General features: G+C 42.6%; 2 protein-coding genes across 2 annotated transcripts in view; both read left to right on the top strand.

Annotated features, from left to right (window-relative positions):
• Positions 1-1,005: 1,005 nt before the first annotated feature.
• On the top strand, positions 1,006-15,945 carry fbxl2 (F-box and leucine-rich repeat protein 2). The gene is made up of 14 exons (XM_080862900.1): positions 1,006-1,570; positions 5,287-5,348; positions 8,836-8,890; positions 9,503-9,577; positions 9,810-9,904; positions 10,332-10,496; positions 10,602-10,728; positions 11,895-11,969; positions 12,107-12,237; positions 12,523-12,583; positions 12,679-12,723; positions 12,961-13,017; positions 13,135-13,347; positions 13,673-15,945. Exons 1-14 carry the CDS (start codon positions 1,541-1,543, stop codon positions 13,778-13,780), a joined length of 1,299 nt encoding a protein of 432 aa, XP_080719026.1. The 5' UTR covers positions 1,006-1,540; the 3' UTR covers positions 13,781-15,945.
• A 338-nt stretch (positions 15,946-16,283) lies between these two features.
• Positions 16,284-27,184, top strand: part of clasp2 (cytoplasmic linker associated protein 2) — a 67,234-nt gene continuing 56,333 nt past the window's right edge. The window contains exons 1-2 of the mRNA XM_080862926.1: positions 16,284-17,223; positions 26,891-26,969. Coding sequence (XP_080719052.1) covers positions 17,026-17,223; positions 26,891-26,969 — 277 coding nt within the window. The 5' untranslated portion in view covers positions 16,284-17,025. The remainder of the gene's footprint in view (positions 17,224-26,890; positions 26,970-27,184) is intronic.

The following is a 27,184-nucleotide window of genomic DNA, read 5'->3' as shown; positions in this document are numbered from 1 at the left end:
TCCCTAAGGACCCCAAAGCGCTTTACATATCCAGTCACCCACCCATTCACACACACATTCGCACACTGGTGATGGCAAGCTACATTGTAACCACAGCCACCCTGGGGCGCACTGACAGAGGCGAGGCTGCCGGACACTGGCGCCACCGGGCCCTCTGACCACCACCAGTAGGCAACAGGTGAAGTGTCTTGCCCAAGGACACAACGACCGAGACTGTCTAAGCCGGGGCTCGAACCGGCAACCTTCCAATTACAAGGCGAACTCCTAACTCTTGAGCCACATCAGTAATGATGATTATTTTTATTCTACGTTACTTTTTTAATACTAATTAAATTTAACTTTCTACTTAATTTAATCAAACTGTTTTAATGCAATTTTACCTTACAAAGATATTTGTTTTGTTATGTTTTATTGAGTTATATACTATTTTGTTGAGGGTTGCATTTAGTGGGTCATTTGAATGTATAGGGGCGTGAATTTTAATGTACTGTAAAATAGGATTCTTATGACTTAGACAGAACTACTGTGGAGATCGGTTTTTTTCGGTTTCAGATTAAACTGACCAACACATGCTGGCCACGTAGTAATCATTTTATAATAACATGACGATTCCTTTAGTTACTTAATTTCTGTACTTGTATTTGAATCTAGAAACTTTATTGGCACTGATGTTTGACAAAGGACTCAGCCCAGACTGCTTTGAGTGTGTCTTTCAGGCGTGCCTGAAACAGGCTGTGTTACAGCAGAAAAGCTCGTGGAGCTCAAACGTTCCCTCTAAGCAAACCCACGCGTTCGTGTCAGGGCACCCCCTCCATCCCTTTTGGGGGTTTTTTAAAATCAATTTTATTAAAATTCTGCCTGTGCTGGTAAATGAGCCCCAATTAGTTATGATTTGGTTTCTTCCTCCCTTCCTAAAATTCCTGCAACAAGCCCACAATCAAAACAAATCGACCACGCGTGGTTTTCCCGCAGCAATGACGTCACGTCGCCCCTCCCCCTTCCCCGCAAGTAAACAGAAAACATTGAGGAAAGCGCTCGTGTCAGCCGCCACACGCGCGTCCGCTGCGGGAACCGTGCGGTGCAACGAGTAAAGGCGGACATCGGCCTAACGATTCCCGTGTGTTTTCAGCAAAGTTGGGCGATCCGCGGCCAGCTGACCGCCGATGAAGCGATGAAGGGAGAGGCGGAAGTGAAGTCACTTGACAGACCGTCCATGTTATTATTGTTATTTTGGTAGCCCTGTGATGAGACGGGCTGCTGGGGAGCCGTTGGTCTTCGAGACGTCGAGTGTCAACGCTGCCCCAGGCCGCCCCGGACCACCACCACCCTCACCGTCACCCCACTGACCCGGAGTACGGGAGCCTCGCTGGCGGCTCAGGGGGGGAGGTGGAGGCGGAGGAGGAGGAGGGTGTGAAGACCCAGCTTCAGCTCGGCTCCTACACTCCGACCGACCAAAAATAAAACGGCGACAAAAACAATAACCGTCAAACGACTCGAGTGGTTTCTGCGCGGCGTGTAGCTGGGACGTGCCGCCGCAGACATGAACGGTATCACCAAGGGCCGGTTCGAGGTATGACAGAGGGAGTGGACCACCAACGGTTAAAGTGTTTGTTTCTAGCAGACGTGGGAGTCGTGGGCTTGTATAAGCAAAGTCTGTGTGTGTATATCTCTGTGTGTCTGTTCGTGTGTGTTTGCGTGCGCGCGTGTGTGGTCGACCGTGCTCTGCTCCTAATTTTACACGCAGTCAGGAGCTGAGGCGTTTTGTTGGTCAAGGGTAATCCGAAATCCTGTTGTTGTCCTGCCGCACCACTAGACAGCGACAACATGGAGCTCAGGACTGCGGGACAGGAGGAGGAGGGCTGTGGCTGAGGATAGTCAATATATCAGGGCCGAGGCTGGTTGCCACTGGCGCCTGAGGTTACAGGCTTTCAGAGAGGGGGGGCTGCAGATGGAGAGGATGGATTGTTGTTAAATACACGCAATGAAAACATCTAAAGCCTCCTTAAAATACCTGTGATGGGCAGGTGCCACTACAGGTGGCCTTTGTGTTCAAGAAGTAATAATACTGCACATAGGATGAATGCTGTACGTCTCCAGATCACTTTATCCATATTTACATGCCAATAAAAAGTAAAAGCACCAGAGCTTTCAGGGTCATTTGAAGTTGTTGGGTTTTAAAAAATTTTTTAGTTGGATTCATGAGCAAGATATAAAAAAAAATAGTCATACTGCAGACAGTATGTGTGGCACTACTGGGTGTTATTACCCACGCCTGTGCAGCATTTTTGTGCTGTAGCAGTTTGAGTAAAGCAACACATTTGCATTACTTCAGATATTACTGAAAATATGAGCCGTGATAATCGTCTTTTATTAGAACAAAAACTTTGCGGCGGAAATGAGCTTCCTCCGAAGGGTGGCTGGCCTCTCCCTTAGAGATAGGGTGAGAGGTTCGGTCATCCGGGAGGGGCTCAGAGTAGAGCCGGTGCTCCTCCACATCGAAAGGAGCCAGCTGAGGTGGTTCGGGTATCTGACAAGGATGCCTCCTGGGCGCCTCCTGGGGTTGGTGTTCCGGGCATGTCCCACCAGGAGGAGACCCCGGGGCAGACCCAGGACACGCTGGAGAGATTATATCTCTCGGCTGGCCTGGGAACGCCTTTGTGTTCCCCCGGATAAGCTGGAGGAGGTGGCTGGGGAGAGGGAGGTCTGGGCTTCTCTGCTTAGGCTGCTGCCCCCGCGACCCGGCCCCGGATAAAGCGGATGAAGATGGATGGATGGAACTTTGATCTGAAAGTTGTGGAGTTAAAAAAAAAAAGTACATCATGTGTAGTGTAAAACATTATGTTACTAAGTAAACAAAACCAAAGCATCTCCAAGTATTTGTACATTACTTTGTTCATAAACCTTTGCATACCTGTGGTGCAATAATCACCATGTACTGCTGATTTAACACTTATGTACAAACCATAATCATCCCATCTGACTGATTATGGCTGCTCATAGATGCGAGATGTTTATCAGGAGTTATTATTCACACATTGCTGAGATGCCTTCGGGGTTGACTTGATGCTACTTGACGCCCTCAGTCAGGTGTTCACATGTTTGTCAGTAGTAGGAACATGTGTGCTGATGTGCGAGTGAATCAGAACAGACGGCGTTAGTAGCGCCCGTGTGTCTGTTGCCATATCAGTGGATTTCTCAGCAGACTTCTAAGCTTCTTAGCATGAACCAGTGTACGGTGGGGAAGCAGGCTGGTGTGTCCAATTGAGAAGAAAGGGGAAGGGGGTCAACTGACAGACGAGTTGGTGATCGAGTCCTTTTTATGGTTTTTGTTGTTGTTGTGTTGCAGGCCTAAAATTGAACGCAACACTCGACCCAAGTCTTAATTTCTTCATGGGTGTCTTTGTTTGACGTGCCACAGGCGTTTTAAACCAGATTTGCATGTTAGGCTTGTTGCACCCTCTCTAGGAATAGTGAGTATGACTTCAGAGAGGAGTTTCCTGTTTGGGAATGGTGCTCTTCCTGCATGGGGAGCAAGGGCACCAGAATGCTGAGGCGGTAACTCTGATAAGGATGATTATTGGAGTATCAGGTTGTTTTCGAAGTCATTTTGCTTGTTTTGACTGTAATGTAAAAGGATGAATTTGAATTTCTGAACATTTTTCAACCCTGATCTCATTACACAGTAAACCATGTTTGTACCACAGAATGATATTATTGTTCTGTGAATGCTCCATGTTAGCGTAATGCTGTGTGGAGCCCAGTGCGTTCCATCATGGCCTCCCTGTGTTCCTCAGAGTGATGGAAGAGAGGTCAAAGGTGAGTGATGTGTTACAGATGTGGTTCGGATTTAAGTCTAAGTTTAGTCCTAAACTATCCCTCCCCCCCCCCCCCCCCCTCCCCCAACAGCTTTACAGAGACACTGAGTCAACATGCTGTTTCTTGAAAGGTCAAATTGCCTGCCTGTCAGTCAGTACATGCTGATGTTTATTACCTTGATTTAATCAGGAAGCCCAGCAGAGGCCTGGTCAAAGTAGCAGCCTTCCACAGCAAATACCCATCCACAGGTCTCCTTCACTGCATTCCTTCTAATGCTATTAAATTCACCAATAGATATACGCATGTTTTAAGTTTGCTGTTAGTTTAATGTTACAGTTAATGACAGCATGCTTTACTCAACAGCCTCAGATGAGTGTGTAATGATGCATTATTCAGTACGAGGGCATGTGGGCCTCAGTGATGGCAGAGTTTTTTCTGGTAAGTGTGTTCAACAACACTCTTGTGTTGTTCCCTTAGCGATGTTAAAGTTCAAACCAGCTTAGTTAATCGTTTGCCGGACCTTGACTGGACCAACTCCCTCTCCTTTTCTTTTTTGACCCCACTTCCTTCTGAAATGGCCTGCATTTCCTCCCTCCTCCTCCTCCCTCGTCTTCTTCCACTCTGATGACTTTCAGACGTGTTTTTCCAGTACTTCTTGACTGGAGCACGGTTCCTTTGGCTTGCCTTTGTCACTCAGTATCGTCTTCCTCACCTCTTCCCTCTCGCTTTGCTGCTTTCTCTTTCGAGGAGGTTGCGTCTGTCGTCAGGGGGCTAGACTACAGCTGAGACATTTTCAGAATCAACCTTTGCTCATCTCGTGCCTCTCCTCCTATCCCCTTTGTGTTCTCAGATTTCGGTGTTTGTGTTTGCGTGTTCAACAGCAGGGAGTCCCCCCTCATTAGCTACAGCTTCTGAGCCTTTGAGGATACAAGTGTATCACTGGCAGGATGCGTGTCTGCAGAGGCACAGTGGATGTGGGTGTTTGCCGTAATTTAAATTCATGGCTGAATGCAGCCCACCTGATCTCGAATGTTCTGCCTCTGTTCTTCACACAGAGAGGTTTGACTGGAATCACCTGCGAGTGTGTGTGTGTGTGTGTGTGTGTGTGTCCCACTCAGCAGATGGCCAGACATCCAGCGAGTAGACTAATTGAGATAAGCATGCCAACAAGCTGACCAGGCTAACAGAATTATAAGCTTGTGAGGAGGCGACATGGAAATCCAAATGCAGCTCTGGCATGTTTATTAGCATAGCTTACGGAAGCAGCAGCTGTAAACTGTGCAGGGGTCTATTTCTTTTCTTAAGTATAACAAGCTGGTGAAATAAAATTATGTGATTCCTGGGCTTAGTTTAGCTCTGTTTAGTGTAGCAATCTTGTGAGGATGATAATGTTTTCATATCACTGCACATCAACACACACACACACAAAGACACTCACTCATTGTTACTGTTTGTCTTATCTCTTGACAGGTGTTCTCAAACAGCGATGAAGCCCCCATTAATAAGAAGCTCCCCAAAGAACTTCTTCTTAGGTAAGAATAATTATACCAGACACACAACATACAACACAACACACCCAGGGACGAGGGCTTAGGTCAGGGTTACTCATTAGCTCAAGCAGCCTGAAACGGTGTGTGTTTGCTCTGCCTCTGTTGGTGGTGTAGGTGCATTTGTGTGTTTAGTATGATGTTTGTCAGCCACCAGCCTGAAATAAGGTTCTTTTAGCTGTGTGTGACCTACAGACCAATATTTTGTCCCACAGCAGCTGCACATGACCCATTAATCTGACATCACTCGCGCAGTCACCCATGTTCATCCTTCACGCTCGTTTATGTGGAATGGAAAGGGTTGCACTTGCATATATCTCTGCTGACACATGACACGCTGTGCACTCTGTGAAAGCTGCATTTTTTGTGTGCATGCGTGTGTGCACGCATGTGTGAAACACTCCTGGGCCTATGCAAACTGTATGTCTCTGTAAGTGAGCTATAAATAGTTTTGTCATAGCTAGTGGGGAATTCCGCAGTGCTCTGCTCTTCTGCTGGTCCATACGCTCTCCCAGCATGCCCATTATGACCAGTGCATTTCCACTGGTGGTCAGAAAAACATGTATTAGTCCTGCACTATGGGGGCCAGATGTGCCCCAGTGTGCTGCAGTAAAAGATTGGAAGAGAGGGCCCCACATTTCATGCCACTACCGAGGCTCATTGTTGGCTGCCCATAATACGCCACCAATTGGTACTGAGTGTGGACCAGAATGTTGCTCTGAGAAAAAACATGACTTTTAGCCACTGCTTTACTCACAAGGGGTAACCACATAGTTAATTTGGTAGAGATACTCTTCCTGATCCAAACCCCAAATGATTTATGTCACTTCCCAAGCTTGAACCAGTGATCTTTTGTTAGTTAGTCAAAATGTGTAGTTTCACTTCCATTTTACTGAGGTTTTGAATCAGTTGCTTTCTAACAGCCACATATTTCAGACAGTGTAATAAAAAATGTTCTGTGGGTCATGTTCTCCACAATAGTCATATCTGCCTGTATGTTGTTTGGCGCATTATTGATAATGAACAATGCGGGCCCACAGTGGATATATGTGGGCAAACTATGGGGCTGTGTCGGGGAGGGCAAATCCACACTTATCCCATACGAAGCCCAACTGAGTGTACCCGCACAGGGCCAAACGCAATTTTGCCCTTTGGGGTCCTTATATAAGTTTTCATTGGGCAAGCTATAGAAAACCCAAAGGCCCACAGAATACCATTATAGGGCCCAGAGGGGCAAAACTGCAATGGACCACACAGGCTAACCTACATAGAGCCTACATGGGTTTTCTGTGGGCAACCCCATAGTCAGTATCCCAATAGAAAACCCTTAATAGGGGCCCCAAAGAACAAAACACCTGCCAGACCTGTATGGGCACACCCAATTGCCCCACAGCTCATCCACAATTACACAGCTTGGGCTCGCACCAGCATGTTTGCAGGGTTAGTGATCTGAATAAGCTGATGTTAAGGGCTACATTTTTTAGCCTTTCTGGTTTATGGTTGGTCGTCCATACATTTTCTTAAAAAATTATCCAAATTAGGTCGCAGTGGTTGCTGGAACCTCTCCCAGCTGTCATGGAGTGACAGGCAGGGTACACCATGGGCAGAGAGCCAAATGTGCTCACATTCACGCCTGTGGTTAATTTCTAATTACAGATTAACCCAAGATGCATATTTTATAACGACTGCAGTATGCCACCATGTGTTACACGTTGGAAAATATGCAGCTCGAGGAGTAGTGGCTATTTATTTTGTTAATTTGTGTTCTTATTAGCGTTGCTGTTTATGTACAGAGCATCACTAGCGAGCAAGCCTGAATTGCTTGTGCAGCAGTCTGCGTCTTAGTGGGTGCACTTGTAAACAGCCGTTATGTAGGCCAGCACAGCGCAGATATAAACTGTGAAAACTGTGTGACATCCAAGAACCCTGTCTGACAGACAAGCCCCGGAGAGGGAGCGTTCGGGGTGGTTCACGGTCCTCTTACCCAGAAGCACTGACTCAGCACCCTCTCCACTACCACTAAATTCATGTCTGAGTTGTTGCCATGACAACCAGGCCCAGACTTTATGGCGAAGGCTCGACTCTCCCTTTTCTAGCCATGCTTGAAGGGCCGGGTGACAACAAATGGGAGTGTGCTTCATGAAAATCCTGTTATGTGCCTTGTCCGAAAAATAGGGACACCCAGGCTGGATCTGATAGAGTGATCCAAGGCTTTTCTCTTATTTCGTGCTCTGCATTCAAAGGTGCCCTTATTGCTTTCCTGTGTGTAGTAAAGTGGAAAAAGATACCATGCTCATGGTGTTGTTGCTCTGAATTTGTCTGTATTATGTCACGTCCTTCACTTTCTTTTGTGTGTCTTATGAGAAAAAGTCCATGTCAGTCCTACCCTGCCGGTAATATGATCTATCTGTGTTCAGCAGTCTCTCTCAGCTGGTAGCAATTACAGATTTCAGATAGGTTAACAGGACTCACCAAATCAGATTGACTGATTCCTTCGCTGTGAGTGTGAGTAACAGAGTTCTTCTGTGGTTACTAAGAGGCCTTTCTCGCACACATAGTGGAAAGTCAGATTGTAGTTGATTAAAACGGGCAATCAATCATTGGTCAGCATCGCGGCCATTAACCAGTTATTAGGAAGGAGATCAATGTGTACGATCAACTTGATTGGTCGGCCCCTTGGGTGCCAGCAACCTCTCCAGGATCTGTGTACCCTGCGTGAGAGTGCATGGAAGTTGCATATACATTGCTTTGTCAATTGTATGATGTCTGTACTCTGTGACACCAGACTCTTGTATAGATTATACAGACTCGTCCTGACATGCCCTGGCCTAACACACATCAAAACACACAGCCTTTGTCCGTGTCTATTTGAAGGAAACAATGGCCAGCTCCTGTTTCCTAGGGTTAAAAGGGCAATCAGACCCCAGCTGCACTCAAAACTTTGGCACTAACAGCTCTCTTAACACCTCAGATTTTCTAAAGATTTTCCGTTTAAGTCACTTCTGTGAGATTTAACAGACCGTTTTATCACAAGAACTGACAGGAGGTATTTGGCTTTGTTGTGTGTGTGTGTGTGCACGCATGTGTGTGTGTGTATGTGTATGTGTGCCCTTCTATACATGCTCATACTGTATCTCTGTCTGTACCGGCCTTTTGGTGGCCTTGCTTGTCTGAGTGCCAGAGATTACTCATTGGCAGATTAATGGATTGAGCTGACCCAGTAGCCTGCTGCATGTGGCCCTTTGTGGCTGACCAGCCCATAGCTCAAACACTGCCTGTCTATGGGCCTACCAGCCAAACACCACAGATTGTTCTGTTCCCTACAGACATAAGAAAAAAAACATACTTTCACTAGCATCAAAGAAAGAATAAGGTGTTCCAGCATGTGCTTGAGCAGAGCTCCTTATCTGAGTATGATCATATGATCACTAATATGAGAAAACCTCATCCTCCTCTTTGTCTCTCTTTCTAGAATATTCTCCTATTTAGATGTGGTGACACTGTGCCGGTGTGCCCAGGTGTCCAAGGTAAGCGCCTCCCTTTCAACGCCACATCCTAATTAAGACCTTACTATTAAAAAGGAGGTAAATCTGGTTTGTACTTACTGAATTCTCTGGGCAAGTGTATAATATGGTGCCCTCTGCTGGCTCTGTGTAAAGGGAACCACAGTGAACTGCAGCTTAAAGTGATTTATAAAATGATCTGTGTGAATTATTGTTACAAGCCACTGACTGAATGCAGAGCTTTTGGGGCAGCCTCTCATACCACAGCTTCAAATTAAACTTTTATTACCTGTGACAAGGCCCAAGGAAGGTTTTCTTTTGCTATGTAACATGTAAACAAAACAAATGTTATTATAAAGGCAGTTTATCTCTTTCCTGTTGAATTTCATGTATTTTTTTTTTTTTTTTACATCGGACTATCTTTAATTATGTAACTTCTTCAGTTTACAAAGACGCCAAAGAGAGAGGAGCAGGAAACCCTCACATTAGATAGGACAAGGACTGACAGTGGAGACTGTTGATGTGTACACAAACCCGTAGCTGCATGATGATTAAAAAAGTCACAGTTCACCTTCTTCCACCTCTGTCTGACCCATTTTTCTGTCTCTTTGCACAACCTGTCTGTCACCCTCTCAGGCGTGGAACGTCCTGGCCCTAGATGGCAGCAACTGGCAGAAGATCGACTTGTTCAACTTCCAGACGGATATAGAGGTGAGGGTCGTGTTCATGAGAGAAAAAAAGGAGCGAAGGGTTCGGGTTTTGAGCATTTCCTGCGTGTGTGTGTGTGTGTGTGTGTGGACGTGAGAGCTTGTTGAGTAGCATTATCTAGTCCAAGGCTTAGTGCTGGGTCAGTAGGCTTTGGTGCCGACTGTGACGTCACAGCTGATTCCCTGTCCTGTAGCCCAAGTCATATTACTCTCTCTGTCTGTCCGTCCGCCCTCAGGGCCGGGTGGTGGAGAACATTTCAAAGCGCTGTGGAGGCTTCCTGAGGCAGCTCAGCCTGAGGGGCTGCCTGAGCGTTGGAGACGCCTCAATGAAGTGAGAATACATTGACCCTCTGACATGCACCGTTATAATAAACGTGCTTCTGCTTTGATTTTTAGCAACAAACATCCTTTTGTTGGTTTGATTACTTCCGTTTCGGTCCCTGTGTGATTATATTTAAAGTTTTAGCCGAGTGTGTGCGTCTTCATTCCCAAGGGACCCTTTAATTTTTTCTTTGCTCACTGCAAACATACAAAAAACTAACAAAACAAAAGAAAACCCCACGGGTGTTTAATTTTTATATTCTTCTGAGACTGTTGGATCTCATAATGTATTTCTATCATCTCTGTAAGCAGCAGATTTAACCGATACTTTCTCTTCTTTGCAAAGCAAGGCTTTTTTTCTTTGTAATAGAAACTTGTGAAAACGTCAGAAAGAAGTCCCTTCACCTCACTTCTTCCATGCTTCACCTGTTTCCCAGGACTTTTGCTCAGAACTGCAGAAACATCGAAGTGTTGAACCTTAACGGCTGCACTAAGATCACAGACAGCACCTGCCTCAGCCTCAGCAAGTTTTGCTCCAAACTCAAACACTTAGATCTCACTTCCTGCGTGTCCGTCAGCAACCACTCCCTCAAGGCCCTCAGGTAGCACCAGCACACTTGTTTTCGCTGCGGTATTTAAATCACAAGGGCTTACATGTCTTTAACTTGATATTTCTCTTTTATTGTGCAATGTGTGCGCATGCTCAGTGATGGCTGCAGAATGTTGGAGACGTTGAACTTGTCGTGGTGTGACCAGATCACACGCGATGGCATCGAGGCCCTCGCTAGAGGTTGCGCTGGTTTACGAGCACTGTTCCTCAGAGGCTGCACACAGGTACGCACATTTATTTTCTTTATTTCAGGTTATTTTATGCCTTCTTTGGCCCTTTTAAAAGTAGTTCTACACCTTTTTATAATCAATTATCATATTATTACAAAAAAGCCCACCTAGTCATTATACAGTGTTAAAATAAAGCCTTTTAAAAAGACCTAATGGGATGAAAATTTGCTTGTTTCTTGGTATATTCTTTTCCTGATGCCCGTGTAGAACTAAAATGTGATCAGCTGTTGTTTTTTTTCCACATGAACTGAATCTAGTCTAGAAAGTGAAATTGGGGTTTATTTTATTTTAAATGAGTCGTTCACCCGTATGGTTAGGTCTAGGAGTATTTGGACAATGACACCATTTTTTTTCTGTCATTATCCAAATACTCTGTACATCATCACAGTGGATTTTAAGTCAAACAGTCAAGATGTGATTGAAGTGCAGACTTTCAGCTTTAATTCTTTAATGAAAAACATTAATAGTATTAATAGTTTAGGAATTACTTATGTTTCACACCCAGTCACTCATTTTCAAAAGTAACTGAATGAACTATTATATTTCTAAATATTAGGATTGTTTTTTAATACTTGTATGTGAATGGCTGCCTGCACTAGATGCTCTCTGCCTTCGGTTTTGCATTTAATAACTGAAAAGCTGCTCTGCTGGGTGGAGATCAGGTGACTGACATGGCTACTGAAGAATATCCGATTTTGATTGTTGATTTGGCCTCTCCTGAAGTTTTTGCTGTCTCTTATAGGTTTATTTTGATTTTCAGCCTCATGAAATTCTCCTTGAAAATAAATAAACTTTAAATAAATCTTTTTGGACCTTGTATTGAGAATTCCAGTATAAAGCTGCAAAATGCAACTTCAACACTTAGATTCAGCTCTTATGTGTTTATTTTGTCATGGAATAATGAGTGAACAGGCCTCACCTGTCCACGAAAATCTTTGTCAGTTAACTGTCCAATAACTTCCGAGCCTCTGAAAATGGGTGCGGCTGTATACAAACCTCTTTAATTTCCAACACTTAATAAATACTTGTTTTAAACCCCTTAAATTAAAGCTGAAAGTCTGAACTTCAGTCACATCTTGATTGTTTCACTTTAAATACTTTGCAGTTGTCTACAGAGTCAAAATACTTGATACTTGATTAATTTTTTTTTTTTAACCCAGCTGGACGACGGAGCATTGAAACACCTTCAGAAACACTGCCCAGAACTCACCACCATAAATATGCAGTCTTGCACAGTAAGACAAACATTTGGTTGTTGGAAGCGGAGCGGGAGCAACTGATAATAATGCATGACTAAGGCTCTGCATGCCTTTTGCGTTTTTGTAATCAGTTTTTTTTTTTTTTTTTTTTTTTAAATGTCTGTTGCCTCCAGCAAGTAACGGATGAAGGTTTGGTCAGTCTGGGCCGAGGATGCCACAAGCTGCAGAACCTCTGTGTTTCTGGCTGCAGTAACATCACTGATGCCTCTCTCACTGCACTGGGTCTCAACTGCCCCCGACTTAAGTAAGAAGCTCACACACCCGTCTCACAACATTTCTCATACATCCAAGAAATATGACTGCTGTTGCTTCCAAAAATAGTGTACAATCATATCTATTTGAGGCTCTCAACTAAATTCAGCTATTAAAAAAACAAATCATGCAAAATATTAGACGTTTTGTGCACAAGAAGTCTTATATTTTGCACCTGTTGACCAACCCAGTGTGTTCTCCAGTGATCTTCAGTATTCCTTCCTCACACTAGCTGTTTAAAAAAACTCTTCCCAAACTTTGTGTCTGTCTGTCTAAGGATCCTTGAAGCTGCACGATGCTCCCATTTTACGGACGCTGGGTTTACTGTCCTGGCCAGAGTAAGTGTTTTGTTTATGTTTTCTTATCTCCTTTAGTTATGCCAGCCGTGTTCTGAGTTCAGTTCAGGTTCAAAACCTTTTGTTTGTCTTCACAGAACTGTCATGAGCTTGAAAAAATGGACTTAGAAGAATGTATTTTGGTAAGAACATTTTAGTTCCCTCATCTACTCCCAAGATCATACTTCATCATACATGATTTTTGTCAAATGACGTTTGGCAAAAAGTAGAAGTTGTGACATAGAAGACGTGACAGAGTTCTGGGACTGAGAACGAGATATGATCATGATATCACATGTTTGCTAATGCTTGAACTGATCCTCTCAGCTGTCCCCAGACATGTGAGAACAGTACATTAATCAAGCTTGGCCTGTCCTCAGGTGACAGATAACACCCTGGTTCAGCTGTCAATCCACTGCCCTCGGCTTCAAGCACTGGTAAGCAAACAATGTCTGATACTGTATCAGCTTTTTTCTCAGCCCGTCTTCGTTGCTGTGTGTGGTTTAATCTTTCTATTTGCGCATCTTTAACCCAATTTCCTGCACCTTGGGCAGTCCCTGTCACATTGCGAGCTTATCACAGACGATGGCATCAGAGCTCTGAGCAGCAGTACCTGCGGCCAAGAGCGCCTCACCGTGGTAGAGCTGGACAACTGCCCCCTGATAACTGACGTGACCCTCGAGCACCTGAAGACCTGCCACCGTCTGGAGCGCATCGAGCTCTACGATTGTCAGCAAGTCACTCGGGCGGGCATCAAACGCATCAGGGTCAGTGGGCATGAAGGGAAAATACATGCTGCTTTTCAGCTCTTGTTGGGGATTGGAGCGGAGCTTTAAAAGAATCGCTCGACATTTTGAAAAATGTGCTTGTTAGCATTCTCGCTGAGAGTTAGATGAAAAAATCAATACTACTCTCACTCATGATGTACACAAGCGGGCTGCATTTCTAAAAATATTTTACAGAAGGCAGTCCTGAGCATGTGCTTTTTCCTTGTCTTTTTGTTTTGTTTTGGGATTTTTTTTTTTTTGTTTTATTCGGGAGGGGTTTGTACATTTTTGGTCTTTTGTATTAACACATCTCTCCCGCATACAGGCCCACCTTCCAGAGATCAAAGTCCATGCCTACTTTGCCCCCGTGACACCCCCTCCCTCTGTACATGGAGGTGGCCAGCGTCTGTGCCGCTGCTGCATCATCCTCTGACAGTGGAGGGCCAGGGGGGGCCACCTCTGTCTACAGGTCCTGCTGCTATGAGAAGGGGGCTGATGTCGGGTGGGGGGTGTGGGGTGGGGGAACTGGGGTAGGCATAGGGGAGAGAGGGGGCTGGACCCACTCACTGCTCCTGATCACTGATCAAAACACTGACTGATTGCCGCTGATCCCTGATCAGTTGAACCCGCCCCTTCTCTCTCCTCTTGCTCACCGATCAGCAGTGCAGCAGCCATCCGTGTGACGGTGTGGCAGGGTGGAGGAAAGAACACGGATGGACGGAGTTTTTCTCTTTTTCTCTCTCTGTCTCGTGCTCTCTTTCTCATCGTGAAGACCAGAACAGGTTCTCCATTCCACTCTGCTCTCCCTCACATCTCTGACTCCCCACCTGCGGGGGTAAAGGACTGCATCTGGACAGCTGCAGGTGGGGTGGGAGGGTGAAACGGTGAAACTACAGTGCTTCATGTTCAAACTTTAAAAAAAGAAAAAAAAGAAAGATATTTTCATGTTGGACACTCTCTGTGGAGAGGTATCATCTCAGCTGATCACATGACACCTCTACACGACCATCCTGTGATTCATTCTGCTTCGACCAATAGACGCACAGCACGGAGGAAGTGGAGCGCTGCACTGTGGGTAAAAGCCACAGATTCTTCTGGATACGAACAGTGAAGCTCTGGCACAGCTGGCTCAGTTTTGCAGTGCTGGAGAAAAAAAAAACAAAAAAACAAAACAGGAAGTACAAAGTGGAACATGTGACATATTTGTGCATCTGGGAAACCTATGTTGACATTTTAATTCTGTTTGTACAGAGAATGTTTTGCAATGGAGAGGGGGAAAAAAGATTTATGGCAACTCACTCAAAAATTGGGGAAAGCCAATATTTTTTTTTGTTTGGTTTCTTTTTCAGTGCTTATTGTAATTGTCCATGCCTGTCTATTCAGAGAGGAGGATACGCTTGTGTTTCTTTTTGAGATGTAAAAGGAAAAACTGTTGCTGTGTTACAAAAAAAGGACCTATGATTCAGACCCTTGGTGTCTAAAAGCATTATATTGACACTGTATGCTGCTGGGATGAGTGGCCTCTCCCGTGAACTGCGCGGATACGTTAGCTCGCAGGCCCTTATCCAATCCTCCTGTCAGTAGCCCTTGTGGTCTAGCTTCTACTCTACTACTTAAGCATTTGTTTACAACCTCAATTAGGTTAGCGGCCACAGACTAACTTGTTTACATGAGTAGGTTTCCAGTCCCACTGTTATTCAGACAGCTACTAAACTGATTCTGAATAGGTTAGTAACACTGATACAACTGTTTTTAAACTGGACTGTGACACCCACTATTCAGATTTATGCTGTGTGTGTCTGGATCAGGGCTGACGCTGGTGCAACTTTGCTTCAAAAGCAAAAAGGAAATTTGTTTAGAGATAAGTATGAGACTGTGAACAAAGGCACCTCAACTTTATTGACAATCACATGAATTTATGTACTTGGAGGTTCATTTAGTCTAGCTTTGTGTAAATGTTAATTTACAGATGATGTAGAAACATAAATGAATTGGCTGTCATCAAGACTTAAAGAATCATGCGAGTAGTAATTTGCAATTAGTTTGTTATACAGGTCTGGTGGAACTTGCCAGTCAATGTATGTAATTGATCCCTGACAAATTCTGGTTCATCTAATCCTACAAAACATATGTGATGGGGTAATTTGAAAAGCAGAGATTGGAAATCCCGTCACACCCCACAAACCAACAGCTAATTTTACTGTATACACGCACCTCTTTAGATCAACAGGATTTCAACATGATGTCTCGTCATGCCTGATTACACACGTACGGGGCATGAACACCATCATTTCACGCACTGAAAATGCAACAAAACAAAAGCAGCTTTTAATATCGTGTTAAACAAGAGACTGATAAGTATCGTGTAGTGCCAAGTGCTCAAAGACTGGGGAGACTGGCAGGACAATGGATAGGACTGAAACAAGAGAGACCAGATGGAAAGGTCAAGGAAGACTTGGATGGATTTGAGATACATAGCTGACTCGACTGGCTGTGATACTAATGCCCTGTTTGACAGCCGTTTTAACAGTTTTATGTTTAAGAAAAAGAAATAAATTAAAAAAAATAAATAAATAAAGGTGACTAATAGTAACTGTGCTTTGTCTCTGCAGTGTGAGATTTTGTTTTTTATCTGAAAGACCTACTTCATAGTAAACTGCAGCAATTTGAATAGAGACTGTGCAGCCGTGACGCCGCTAGATGTCAGCAGAGGGCCGTGTAGACAGCGGACACGCCCACACGTAAACAGTAATTTTGTTTATCGTTTCTAGAACAGAGAATAGAAATTAACCAGCCACAATCAATAAAAATATATCTTAAGTTAATAAGCGTATATATTTCCCTATTTTAGTACGGATGTGGTTCACAGTGCACTTGTTTATTTTACATCAGGCATTATGCAGGCTGGCTGTGCAGTGCCCGAAGACCCATCGGCCTGATCGTTGATCGGTTGCGCCTCCTGGTGAACTGCAGTCCCCGGCAACGCGCAGCTTTCAGCGCCTAATAACAGCTTTAACGGCAGCAGCGATTATTCCTGGGTTAAAGAGAAATCAGAGACCCCCGGACTGGAGCTGAACTATTTTTGTGGAAGTTTGGTGCAACTTTGCCCCGGACGGAGCTGACCGTTGAACGCCTTTAAAGCCTGCGGTCATGGAATAGAGCAGCGGACTGAGGCCTGCGGATAACTGACGGTAGCTAGCTGAGCTAGCTTTTGTGAAGCTGTCCATATTTGTTTGGGTGGCCGTGCTAGCTTTCTATGTGCTATTTTTGTTAGCATAACAGCCAAGCATATTTGCTATTTTTTTCTGATGAGGTTATATTAAAGGAACCGGCTGAGGGCCACTGCGGTTATTCGTTTCCCGAAGTTTCGCCAAGTTTAAGTTCCCTCTGAGTTAACGGTATCTAATAAGGAAACCAGCCAGCTTCGTCTTTGTCGTAACGTATAAAGTGGAGGGATGATTTCTATGCTACATTGATCTATACACACATATATATATATTGCAAGGGATTGTACGTTGATGACTAAACATCAGTTAGAGGCAGTCCAGACTGCACGGTGTCTCTGTCCCTTGAAGGGTTTACACTTCGCAGCTCGAGTTCTTTGCACCCCGTCCCACCGACCACTGTCTCCTGTCTCCGGCCGGCTTCAGCGGCTGGCCGCACGGCACTGAGTGCCCAATGGAGGAACATGACAACATGGAGTATTTTTACCAGCAGGTACTGCAGAAAGATGTTACCCGCAGGTTGCAGGTCGGACAGGACCTTATTGACTATCTGAACGATCCGCATCGCTCCCCGGACGTAGAGCAGGACAAACCCCGGCTGGACAAGACTATAGACGAGTTAACGGGATGGGTGAACTCCAGCAATTTCAAGGTGAGAGAGCTTGAGCTGTCATCGTATGAGCCATTCCTTCGGCCTGTTCGTGAATTGTTTTCCACTGGTTTGCCTGGTACCTGGGAAGAGACAGCACTGACATTTACTGAGATATTTTTCAAAAGATGATGTAAAACATTTTAAAGACCTGTTAACGATATGAAGAAGACCCAAGTCTAATGTTTTGAGATTAATGTGTGCACTGGAAAATTCCAACAAAAGCGCTGGCAAGAAGCAGAAGGCTCTGTGATTCTTTATGACATCCTAATCCTGGAGCACAAGAGGCAGACATCTTTAAATGCAACCCAAGCATTGAGGAGTGCTTTTGAGGGGCATTCCTGTGGTTTGTTGGGTTTGTGCTGCTGTTTTGGTTGTGTGCGTGTCTGTGTTAAGGAGACCCATTGTTAGGACTGTAGACTGCTGGAGCATTGGATGGGATGGGGGAGGGGTTGGGAGATTCATTGTTATGATCCATGTTTTATTTTCTCTCTCTCTCCTTTGATCTCCTCTCTCTTCAAGATTTTCTCAGTATTCTCCTTATTTAAGTCCTGGATTTTGTGTGTAATGTGCTGGTTTGCAGACAGAGTTAGGAATGTGCCATTTCTGCCAGCACATCACACCAGTCCAGACAGCAAGTCATAACAGCTGGAAATCCCTTTTAAAGCCATGCTGCAGTATTACTCTCGAGTCGCTTTTTGGACTGATTAGTTTCATCTGCACTGATATGCAGGACTCAGAAAGTCTGTATGAGTGTGGAAATTGTGTGCTCAGCGTAAGGAAGCATCTGAGCCTCTGGAAGAGATTTTTAATTTGACGACACCCAGCTAGAGAAAGAAAGTGTTCTGGACTTTATTGTCATTTTGGTCTTGTGATCTTTTAAATAAAACTTTTAATATTCATTTCCATTTAGTACCATGGAAACTTTAGGAATAGTGAAATCGGTATTGTGAGAAGCACTGTACAAAAACAGCTGTGGAGTCTTCACCAATTGTCCGCTTAGTATCCCTGTTAGATGTTCAAGAAGAAAGCTTTTTATAAGCTGAATTTTTTGCTATTGTTAAAAATAGTGAAGAGAAATGCTCAGTGAATGGTTTTGTATGGTGCTATAGCCTTTTTTTTTAATCTCCTGTGGCTGTGATAAGCTAACATCTTTCTTTGTTTAGGTTTGTTCTTTTATGTAGATGACACAGCCAGTAACTCGAGCTCACTTTGCACTGATGTGCAAGTGAGTTGGGAGCCCCAGAGGCCTTCATACAGCAGGCTTTTAGCAATGCTCATGATCTCTGTTGGGTAGAAGGCCTTAAGCTGTAAGCAACATGCTGAGTCAGCAGTTGCGGGTGGGGGGAGGGGGAGGTGATAAAGAGTTGAAGAGAGGAGATGAATACAGGAGGCATTTAAGGAAACAAGAACTAGAGTCAGACACAGGCTAAGCGTGAGTGGAAAACACAACTCAAGACCTACAAATACATTTCAGAGATCTTTCAGGCACAAAGAGTGTCACAATCAAGTGCCTCTTAGTAATGGAAAAAATATTCTGTTTCTTGGCTGCGTTTGTGTGCCCTTCACTGTTTCCTTTTCTTATTGATCAGTTCATTAATGTATCCTCGCCTCCCTGCCTCATCTGCTTCTTTTCTGTGTGTGTGTGTTTGTGTAGACGGAATAGGAAATCAAATTTGCTTACAGAAGAGTACAGAAGCTAGAGAACCTATAGAAGAGAGAATATTAATATTGCATGCTGCCTTTATGGAGAGCAGGTCCATATGACCCATCACTGCTCAAACTGATCCACACTCCTCTGTCCAAACACTTTGAATTGTGTCTAATGGAGTGTAAGAGATGCCACACACTAAAGCTTGCGTTGATAAGATAAGAAAAGCTTAATTTATCCCAACTTTGTGAAAATAAAGTTAAGAGCAACAGGCAAATATGTTAAATAGGTGGAATAGCATGTAGCTAAAATTAAAATACTATATGGTAAACAAACATCTCGATAAGATAAACAGATACAGTAAAATAAGTATACATTTAAATATAATAATAATAATAATAATAATAATAATAATAATAATAATATATCTACTTATGATTTACAGTCTATGCTTTAGGATAGATGCCTATAGAAACATAACCACAGTCTACAGTTAGAATAAGGAATGGTATTTGGTAGGGGTGGGGGAAAAAATTGATACTGTGTAGTATCGTTAGAGCTGGGCGATAGAACGATAACGATATGTATCGCGATATAACTTTTACTCGATAGAGAAATTAAGCTATCGCGATAGACCTCGCCGCTCTTGTCCTCTTAATAAAAATAAATAAAAAAAAGTCAGCCAATCCAAATTAAGTAGCGCAGAGCCGAACCAATCACAGCCGCAGCGTCACATCGCGTGACTTGTTACGTACAGCACAAGTGCCAAGCCGCACGTGTGTTTGTTTGGGAAGCAGCCAGCGGGTAATGGAGCCAGCGCATGGAGGAAATGAGTGTGCCGACTAGAAAAATCAACCGAGCGTGACCGAAGAGAAAACAGATGATGGTTCCAATGCCGGAGAGATTGTCGAACGGAAGAGCCATAGAAGTTCCGTAGTGTGAAGGTATTTCGGCTATTTCAAGTCTGACAAAAAACAGAGTAGCGTGCACTGTAAATTGTGCCGAAAGCAAGTCTGGAAATTAGGGCTGCTCGATTATGGCAAAAATGATAATCACGATTATTTTCACTGAAATTGAGATCACGATTATTTGACGATATTTATTTAACCCTTTAAGACCTACTATAGAACCAAGTCCACCAGAGCTTATATTATTTTTTTACATGCTGTAGTGCCATTTGTGGGAGCATTTCAAGTTGCTATACATCAATACAACTGTTATAGCCCATATTTTAATAATATGTATGCATTAAGTCCATAGTAATTACATAAATTGCAAAAAAGTGCAATAAACTACAAAAAAAATTGAAAATCGCTTTTGTTTTGTTTACATATATTTCTACTTGGAGAAATTTAAGAGGTTTATCCCTCAAAACTTTAAATACAATAAAGTTGTAAAAAATAGTTTCCCACCACAGGAAATTTATTTTGAGTGTCTTCATAGTTTTATTTTGGAGAGGAAAAACAAAAAACAATCCTATGATGCAAATTTGCAAAGAAAACAGCATGTGCATCATTTCACTGTGGGAAGGGTTACGAACAGCTGATAGGAACGGCAAAGCGTGTTTCTGGAATATTATGTTTTTGTTCCTGCAAGCGCTTTTTATGCAATTTTTGCAAAGCTATATGTGGAACGAAACCGTGACCGAGGACAAGCTGATGGCATAAGATGTAAGTACAACTCCTCCGGTTTCATATGCAAAACAAATTATTGCGCTAGCTTACACGGTTCAGGTTCTACAGGGATTTAACAATAGTTATGCAAAACGGAGCATGCAGCTCTGACCGGCTTTAAAGGGTTAACAATGACTTTAAAAAAATATATATAAAATAGTGTGCAACACCACTGAAGTTTTTTTTTTTAAACTCTCTTTTCAACCAACGGCAGTCACTCTCCAAATAACTTCTGCTTAGCTTTCCGAGCTTCCCTCGGGTCCTCTTAATCAGCGGTCTCCAACCTTTTTTGCGCCACGGACCGGTTTATGCCCGACAATATTTTCACGGACCGGCCTTTAAGGTGTCGCGGATAAATGAGGGAGGGGCTAATAATCGGCTCAGTCATTTTTAATGATCGTTGAAAGCCCAGATCGTAATCGTGATTAAAATTCGATTAATTGAGCAGCCCTACTGGAAATACAATAAACTGGTGCATGCGTCACACTGTGCGCCACGTTATTGTTTCGGTGAAATGAATTTCTACAATACTGTTACTGTTAATTCTACTCTCTGCAGTGTTTAAATGCTTACATATACACACAGTTACTGTCCCTCCACACATACGACTCGGTTCTGCTTCTATGCCCCAGCTTTGTTTACTTTTTCCCACCGAGGCTTCTAGACTTCTGATTGGCCAACATTTCTGCACGGTTAGGAATCTAGCGCCGCCTGCTGCTTTGGCATGTTCATAGCAGCGTTTTCCTTCATTTCTGCCTTAATGTGTGGACGGGATTATTTTTTAAAACGAAAACGGAAAATCTCAGTTTTCAAAAATACCCGTGTACGTGTGGACGTAGCCTCAGTCTCTGACTGGAAGCGCTAATTCGTCATTCGGCTTTTGTCAGACTAAAGTAACTGTTAAAACTGTTAGAAAAGCTCAGCTATACAACAAGGAGAGATTGAGAATTTCCTTTTAGTTCTCAGTTTATTTGATATTGACAAAAGTTAGTCAGTTTTGTCTGTTCTTCTGTAAAACAAACTAAGATTTATTTTTAGAATTAATATTTTGTTTCTAAGTGGAATTGACAATTTAGTCTGTTTCGTTTGTTCTATTTTGAAACTTAAACGCTTTAGCGGCTGCCTTTTGTGTAGTTTGCAATATTTGCCTTTATTTATCTGAAAAAGTCTCATGTTCCTTAAGTACATCTACCCTGTTGAACTTATTATGGGAAATAAATATTTAAATAAAAACAAGCTGCTGATTATTTCACATTTTACTTGTGAGCAACGGCACATTTAAATCTTACAAATATAGTTATTTGGCTTATATCGTGATAGATATCGTTATCGCCTGAAATGAAAAAAACATATCGTGATATGAAAAAATCTCATATCGCCCAGCTCTAAGTATCGTGATATTTTATTTGCTAATAATGTATCGATACAGGGACAGCAGAAATTGATATTTTGTTACAAAAAGGTTTTTGTGCTCTGACTTCAGAGCATGTTGATACTTTTTCTGAGCAAGAATCCTGACATTCCTTCACTGTCCAAATGTGTTTAACTGTTTTTTGGCAGCAATAAACATGACGGTTTACTTATTTTAATTTAAGACATGTTTTATTTTAATTAAGTTTAAAACTTTTTTATTTAATGTAAAATTATATTTTTGTTTTAATTTACTTTCAAATTCTTCAGTTGCTGAAGGGGCTGCATAGTTTTCATATTGCATAGTTCAGAATAGCTATAATTGTACCAGATGGTTGCATTCAGTTAAGTTGGACTAGACTGTAATACAAACCGTTCAGTTTGTCAACAATAAAACTGACTGAAATGAGAGAAAGACTGAGTGCGAGACTTTGATATTAGATAAAATGAATATTGCTAAAGTTTACCTTTATGTACAGAATCTGAATATCGCAAAATATTTTTAAAAATTGCAATAATATCGTATCGTGGGATGTATGGTGATTCCCACCTCTAGTATTTGGTAATATTTAAGTGATACCTGTGTCATTATCAGTTCTGCTTATAGGTCATAGGGAGCAGACCTACACAAGCAGTGACCTATGGGCCTGAGACATGTTACTGATGTGGACCTCAAGAGCATGTTTGTGGTGTTTGTGTATTCAAGATGCGTTATCTGACGATTAATGTGGTTTGCTGTGTGATCAGTTGTGTTAGCATACAGTTTTCCAGGTTTAATAAATGAAACTGTGGACTCGTCTAAGAAACAAGTCCAGAAAAAAGCAAGTGATTTTTCTTGTGGCTGTGTCCGTCTGTCATGTACAGTCTGTGGGCCTACACCAGTTTTTAGCTTCATTGAACCCATTGTATTATATTTAATCCAGAACACAGCATCAATAGAAAATGCTTTTAGCTGACATCACTTTGCTGCATTTAGTTTGACATCGCTGTCAACACATGTCAGATAAAGCTGCATGTATTGGTTAAAGGAAATTATAAATTTGGAGATTTAAGATTCAGATCCCGACTTGGCGCTGTCCATTTCAGTGTCACCATATTCAGATTTTTTTCTTTATTGTGCAATAAAATTATTTTTGTGTTGGCTTCTTCCTGCAGGTGCTTCACAGGAAACACCGTCCAGTGAATGGAATTGATCGCCGCTTTTTTGTGGGAAGCAGCTGCAGGAACTGTTGAACTGTAGTCTATAACAGTAGCTTGGCTCTGAGGAGCAGGATCAGACAATGGTCTAAATCTGCTTCTGGTCCTTTTCTTTATTCTTTATAATCACTGGATTAATGGTTCGGAGTAGAGCTGTAGTTGCTTATTAGCTTGGTGATATCCCGATACATATGCGGTCTTTTCTATTGCCTTACCACTGTTCTCTGTTAAGAATTCATGTTATAATATAAATGTAACTCGACCAGTGTGAGAAGATTCTAGAGCCAGCTAGTTTTGAGTATCTGTGCTTGATAAATAACTGAAACATTCATTCATTTACCAAAAATTGTGAGCAGTTTGTTTTCTATTAACCGTCTGTTCTGTAATCATATGGTTTGAGTGTCTGTCTTTATTTCTCTGTGAGCGTTGGACACTTTTTTTTTTCTTCAATCAAACACTCACTTTAACCCTTACTGGAATCCAGAGTAAAACCTGTACCTGGTATGCGTATCAGCAGGCTAAGCAGGCTGGGGCTTCACAAAGAGCCATTCATACGGCACTAAATATATTTGCAGTTTGTTTTTTTCTTTTCTCCAACATACCTCAGCTCCCCCGTCATTTTGAATCCTGTAATCTGGAGATACAGAAAATGTGTTGGTGTCAGTGCTACTAAAAACATGCACATGGTTTATTGTATAGGGTTTTTAAGTATTTTGAGGCCATACCTGACTTGAAACTTCTCAGAAATTGGGCTTTTTTGTTTCTCCAGCATTTCCTCATGTCAAGTCCCTTCCTTCTCTCATACTCTGTCTTCTCCTCTGTCTCTGCCATTGAGGATGCCATATGGTTATGGGCTCCAAGCTCGTTGGGGTGCTGAGTGGAAGAGGGGGATGGGAGGCCCAGGGGCTGTTTCCATCCTTTACCGTTTTTGTCTTTTTCCTGGTGTTTTTCTTGTCTTTGCCACCCCCTTCCCTGTAAATTAGGTCAGGATGACGGAGTCATCATGTTGACCCAGGGCTTGTGTTTCTTCTCCAGGTGATTTTTGCTTTGTGTGTCATGACTTGGCCCTCATCCCCGTTTCATGCTTTCCTCATCGCTCCCCTTGTTGTTTCTGTAGATACCTGCCTTTGTTCTTCCTTTGACTAAAATAGGGAAAAACTGCAGTCTGACTCCCCTACTGAGTCCAGAGAGTCATGTTTAATTTTTTTTTTTCACTTCAGTTTTTACCACAGCACTGCCAAAACAAGCATTCCAGCAGCACAGCGCATGTGATCCTAGTCAGGATCACAGTGGAAAAACTCATCTCCACCGCTAGACACAACTCTGTATCCCCCTAAGAATCATATCGCAGGCCAGTTTTTCTTCTGCTTGTGAGGTGAATTAAAACGCAGAGAGGCAGTGGAGAAGAGTGTGGAAGGACTATTAAAGGTGACTTTAGAGAACACAATCCCACACCACAATAATGGTGCCATCACGTTCTATTCCACTTGTGACTTCAGTCATTATGTTTCTTTCCAGGATAATTTTTAACCGGATTTTCAAAATGCATATCAGTGTGCACCTCCATTAGCTGCAGTTATGCAGGTAGTTTAAAGAGGACACAGCTGACTGGGTGTTGCATAACCAGGAGTGCCGCAGCTGTTGACATGCAGTTATCTTTGAAACGGCAAGGTGTTAGCCATTAAACACAACACTCATTGTCTCGGTTTGAGCTCCGAGTTAACGACAGAATATACATTACAATTCAAGCATGTTTTGAGCCTCAGCCTGTCACTGTTCATTAAGCATTTGTGTGATTAAATTATCACAGTCTTTTTTTGAGATCTTTTTTTGTTCCATGTTGGGGTTATCACCAAAACATAGAGGTTGCTCGAGTATCATCAGTTCTCAAAAGCAAGTAGTTGTATTTGGAGCTACTAGGTTGTGGCAGAAATCACAATTATGTTGGTCGATATTCAGAGCATGATTATCTAAGACGCAAACTCACATAGTTTGGAGAAATAATAGACTTTATTTAAGTTTATTAAGTTGTCTTTTAATTGAGTCTTTCGATTTAAACTGGATTAAGTGCACAGCCCTGGTTGTACTGTATGTTGGTGAAAGTTTGGAAGGTTTACTTATGTTCATTCACCACCGTTAAAATGTCTGAAATGTCTTTATTTATTTTTCTTTTCCTCTACACTCTTAAGCTGCTTAGAATGAATTACTTCCAATTTGTACTCCGTTTCTGTTGGTAGTCTCTCGTGTTTGTGATATAGCTGAGACTCGGACAGGTTTGGAAAATGCCTGACTGGCCTAAATTACATCTCTAAAGCGAGTGGGGGCAAGATTTTGATTCTCAGGGCTGGGTGATATGGCCTAAAATCCATATCACAGTATAATTTGAAGCATGTGCATAACGATATATATCGCGATTTTACACACTAGAAGGCACACTTAAAATCCTTCAATTTTCTCAAAAATCGACTGTGTCTTATGTATGAATTCTGGTTGTGCTTACTCACCTCGAACCGATTTTATGTGCTACACAGCGCACAGAAATCTGTCAAAAATGTTTTAGTATGACTTTGGTAAGCTATGAAGCCGCACCGCTTGATGGATTGTCGGCGCATTACGGCTACCGTAGTCAGGAGCCTCGCGGAGTAATCTGGGTCCAAAACTCCGTCTTCTTCAGGTCCCAAAGTCAAACGAACACTTCGGCATCATTGCTGAGAGTTAAAAACTGTGTAAATTCTTTCATCTTTAATAAAATGATCAGCGTTGCTGCTTTACCAGATGTAACAATTAAGTTTAGCATCCAGGCATCCATGAAAACAGAAGTAAGTTAGCTCGCTAGTTTCCACGTGTGTGTGTTTATATATATATATATATATATATATATATATATATATATATATATATATATATCTCAATCATGTTCTGACTGAGAGATTTCTGAAAAATTCAAACGTACAGCTCTGCTATCACTTCCAACATAAATGAAGACAGAAAACTAAACAGCAGTGACGTTTGTAGGGTTACTGAAGTTGGGCTAGCTCGTATATAATGATGCTACGCGATCGCTAGCTACACGGCTATGTTAGCACAGTGAAGCTGGAGGTTGAGCGCTAACTTTTTTCCACTCGATGAAAGTTAACGTGACAGTTTCTGGTGGTTAGGGGCAAATGAGAAAAAAAAACGATCACAAATTTCCATAATGAGACATCGAAATCTGGCACACGCTTTGATGAGGGGTAGGGAAGTGGAGGAAGCTCAGGTTTCGGCTTTCCTCATTTTCCAAAAGTGCTTTGTCTCTTTGCTATTACTGTCGCCCGGCATAATTTGCAGATGATGTTGTTTGTAGCTGCTGCAATGCTTTTGATCAAAACAGGCGCAGCTTAATGACACCATCAACATGCGCTATCGTGGTAGAGCGGTATAGTCAAAATCTCTACCGTTGGCCAAATTTATATCGTTTCTATCGTATACCATTTATACCGCCCACCCCTACTCTCAATATGGAAAAAGGATCATTCACAGTCTCACCTGTCTGCTGAGTCAGTAGAAACTTAATAAACAACCTCGATGGTCTTTAAAAAATATTCAGGATGTCAGAATCGAATGTAATCCTCCTCCCCTTTCTCTTCCTCTCACTGCTGTCACTGATGTAGAAAACGGACTGTATATTGATATGTATAATATAATAATTTTTGTGTGTGGCCCGCTATAACTGTTTGATTTTTCTTATTCTGTTTTGTAGGTGGCGTTGTTGGGGATAGATATCTGTGGGGCATTTGTGGATCGCATTGGAGAGCGGTTTAAAGGATACCTCGGCACAGGTGAGATATCTTATCTATCTCTATGCTTTGTTTTCTTTAAGTTGTCCTTTTAAATTTCACTGCAAATAGATCTTTATCTCTTTGTTCTTTTATCGTAAACAGCAATCGCTAGTCAAGGAAGTGTGTTTGTCTGGCCTTTTGAATTCAGAAGTGTAACAAAAACAATATAGCAGTCAGTTTCACTAGATGTCGTGTGAATCTTTGGCATTTTGACA

Source organism: Rhamphochromis sp. 'chilingali', assembly GCF_963969265.1.
Source record: "Rhamphochromis sp. 'chilingali' genome assembly, chromosome: 17".
In the NCBI taxonomy this organism is placed as follows: domain Eukaryota; kingdom Metazoa; phylum Chordata; class Actinopteri; order Cichliformes; family Cichlidae; genus Rhamphochromis; species Rhamphochromis sp. 'chilingali'.
Note: the sequence above shows the minus strand (reverse complement) of the source record. Positions and strands in the feature narration are given on the sequence as shown.

Excerpts from the sequence above, each read along its gene's own strand:
- fbxl2 (XM_080862900.1), top strand. The coding sequence starts at position 1,541 with ATGAACGGTATCACCAAGGGCCGGTTCGAG. Across the intron at positions 10,497-10,601 it reads CACTCCCTCAAGGCCCTCAG|TGATGGCTGCAGAATGTTGG; the intron begins GTAGCACCAGCA and ends GCGCATGCTCAG. Across the intron at positions 12,238-12,522 it reads CTCAACTGCCCCCGACTTAA|GATCCTTGAAGCTGCACGAT; the intron begins GTAAGAAGCTCA and ends TGTCTGTCTAAG.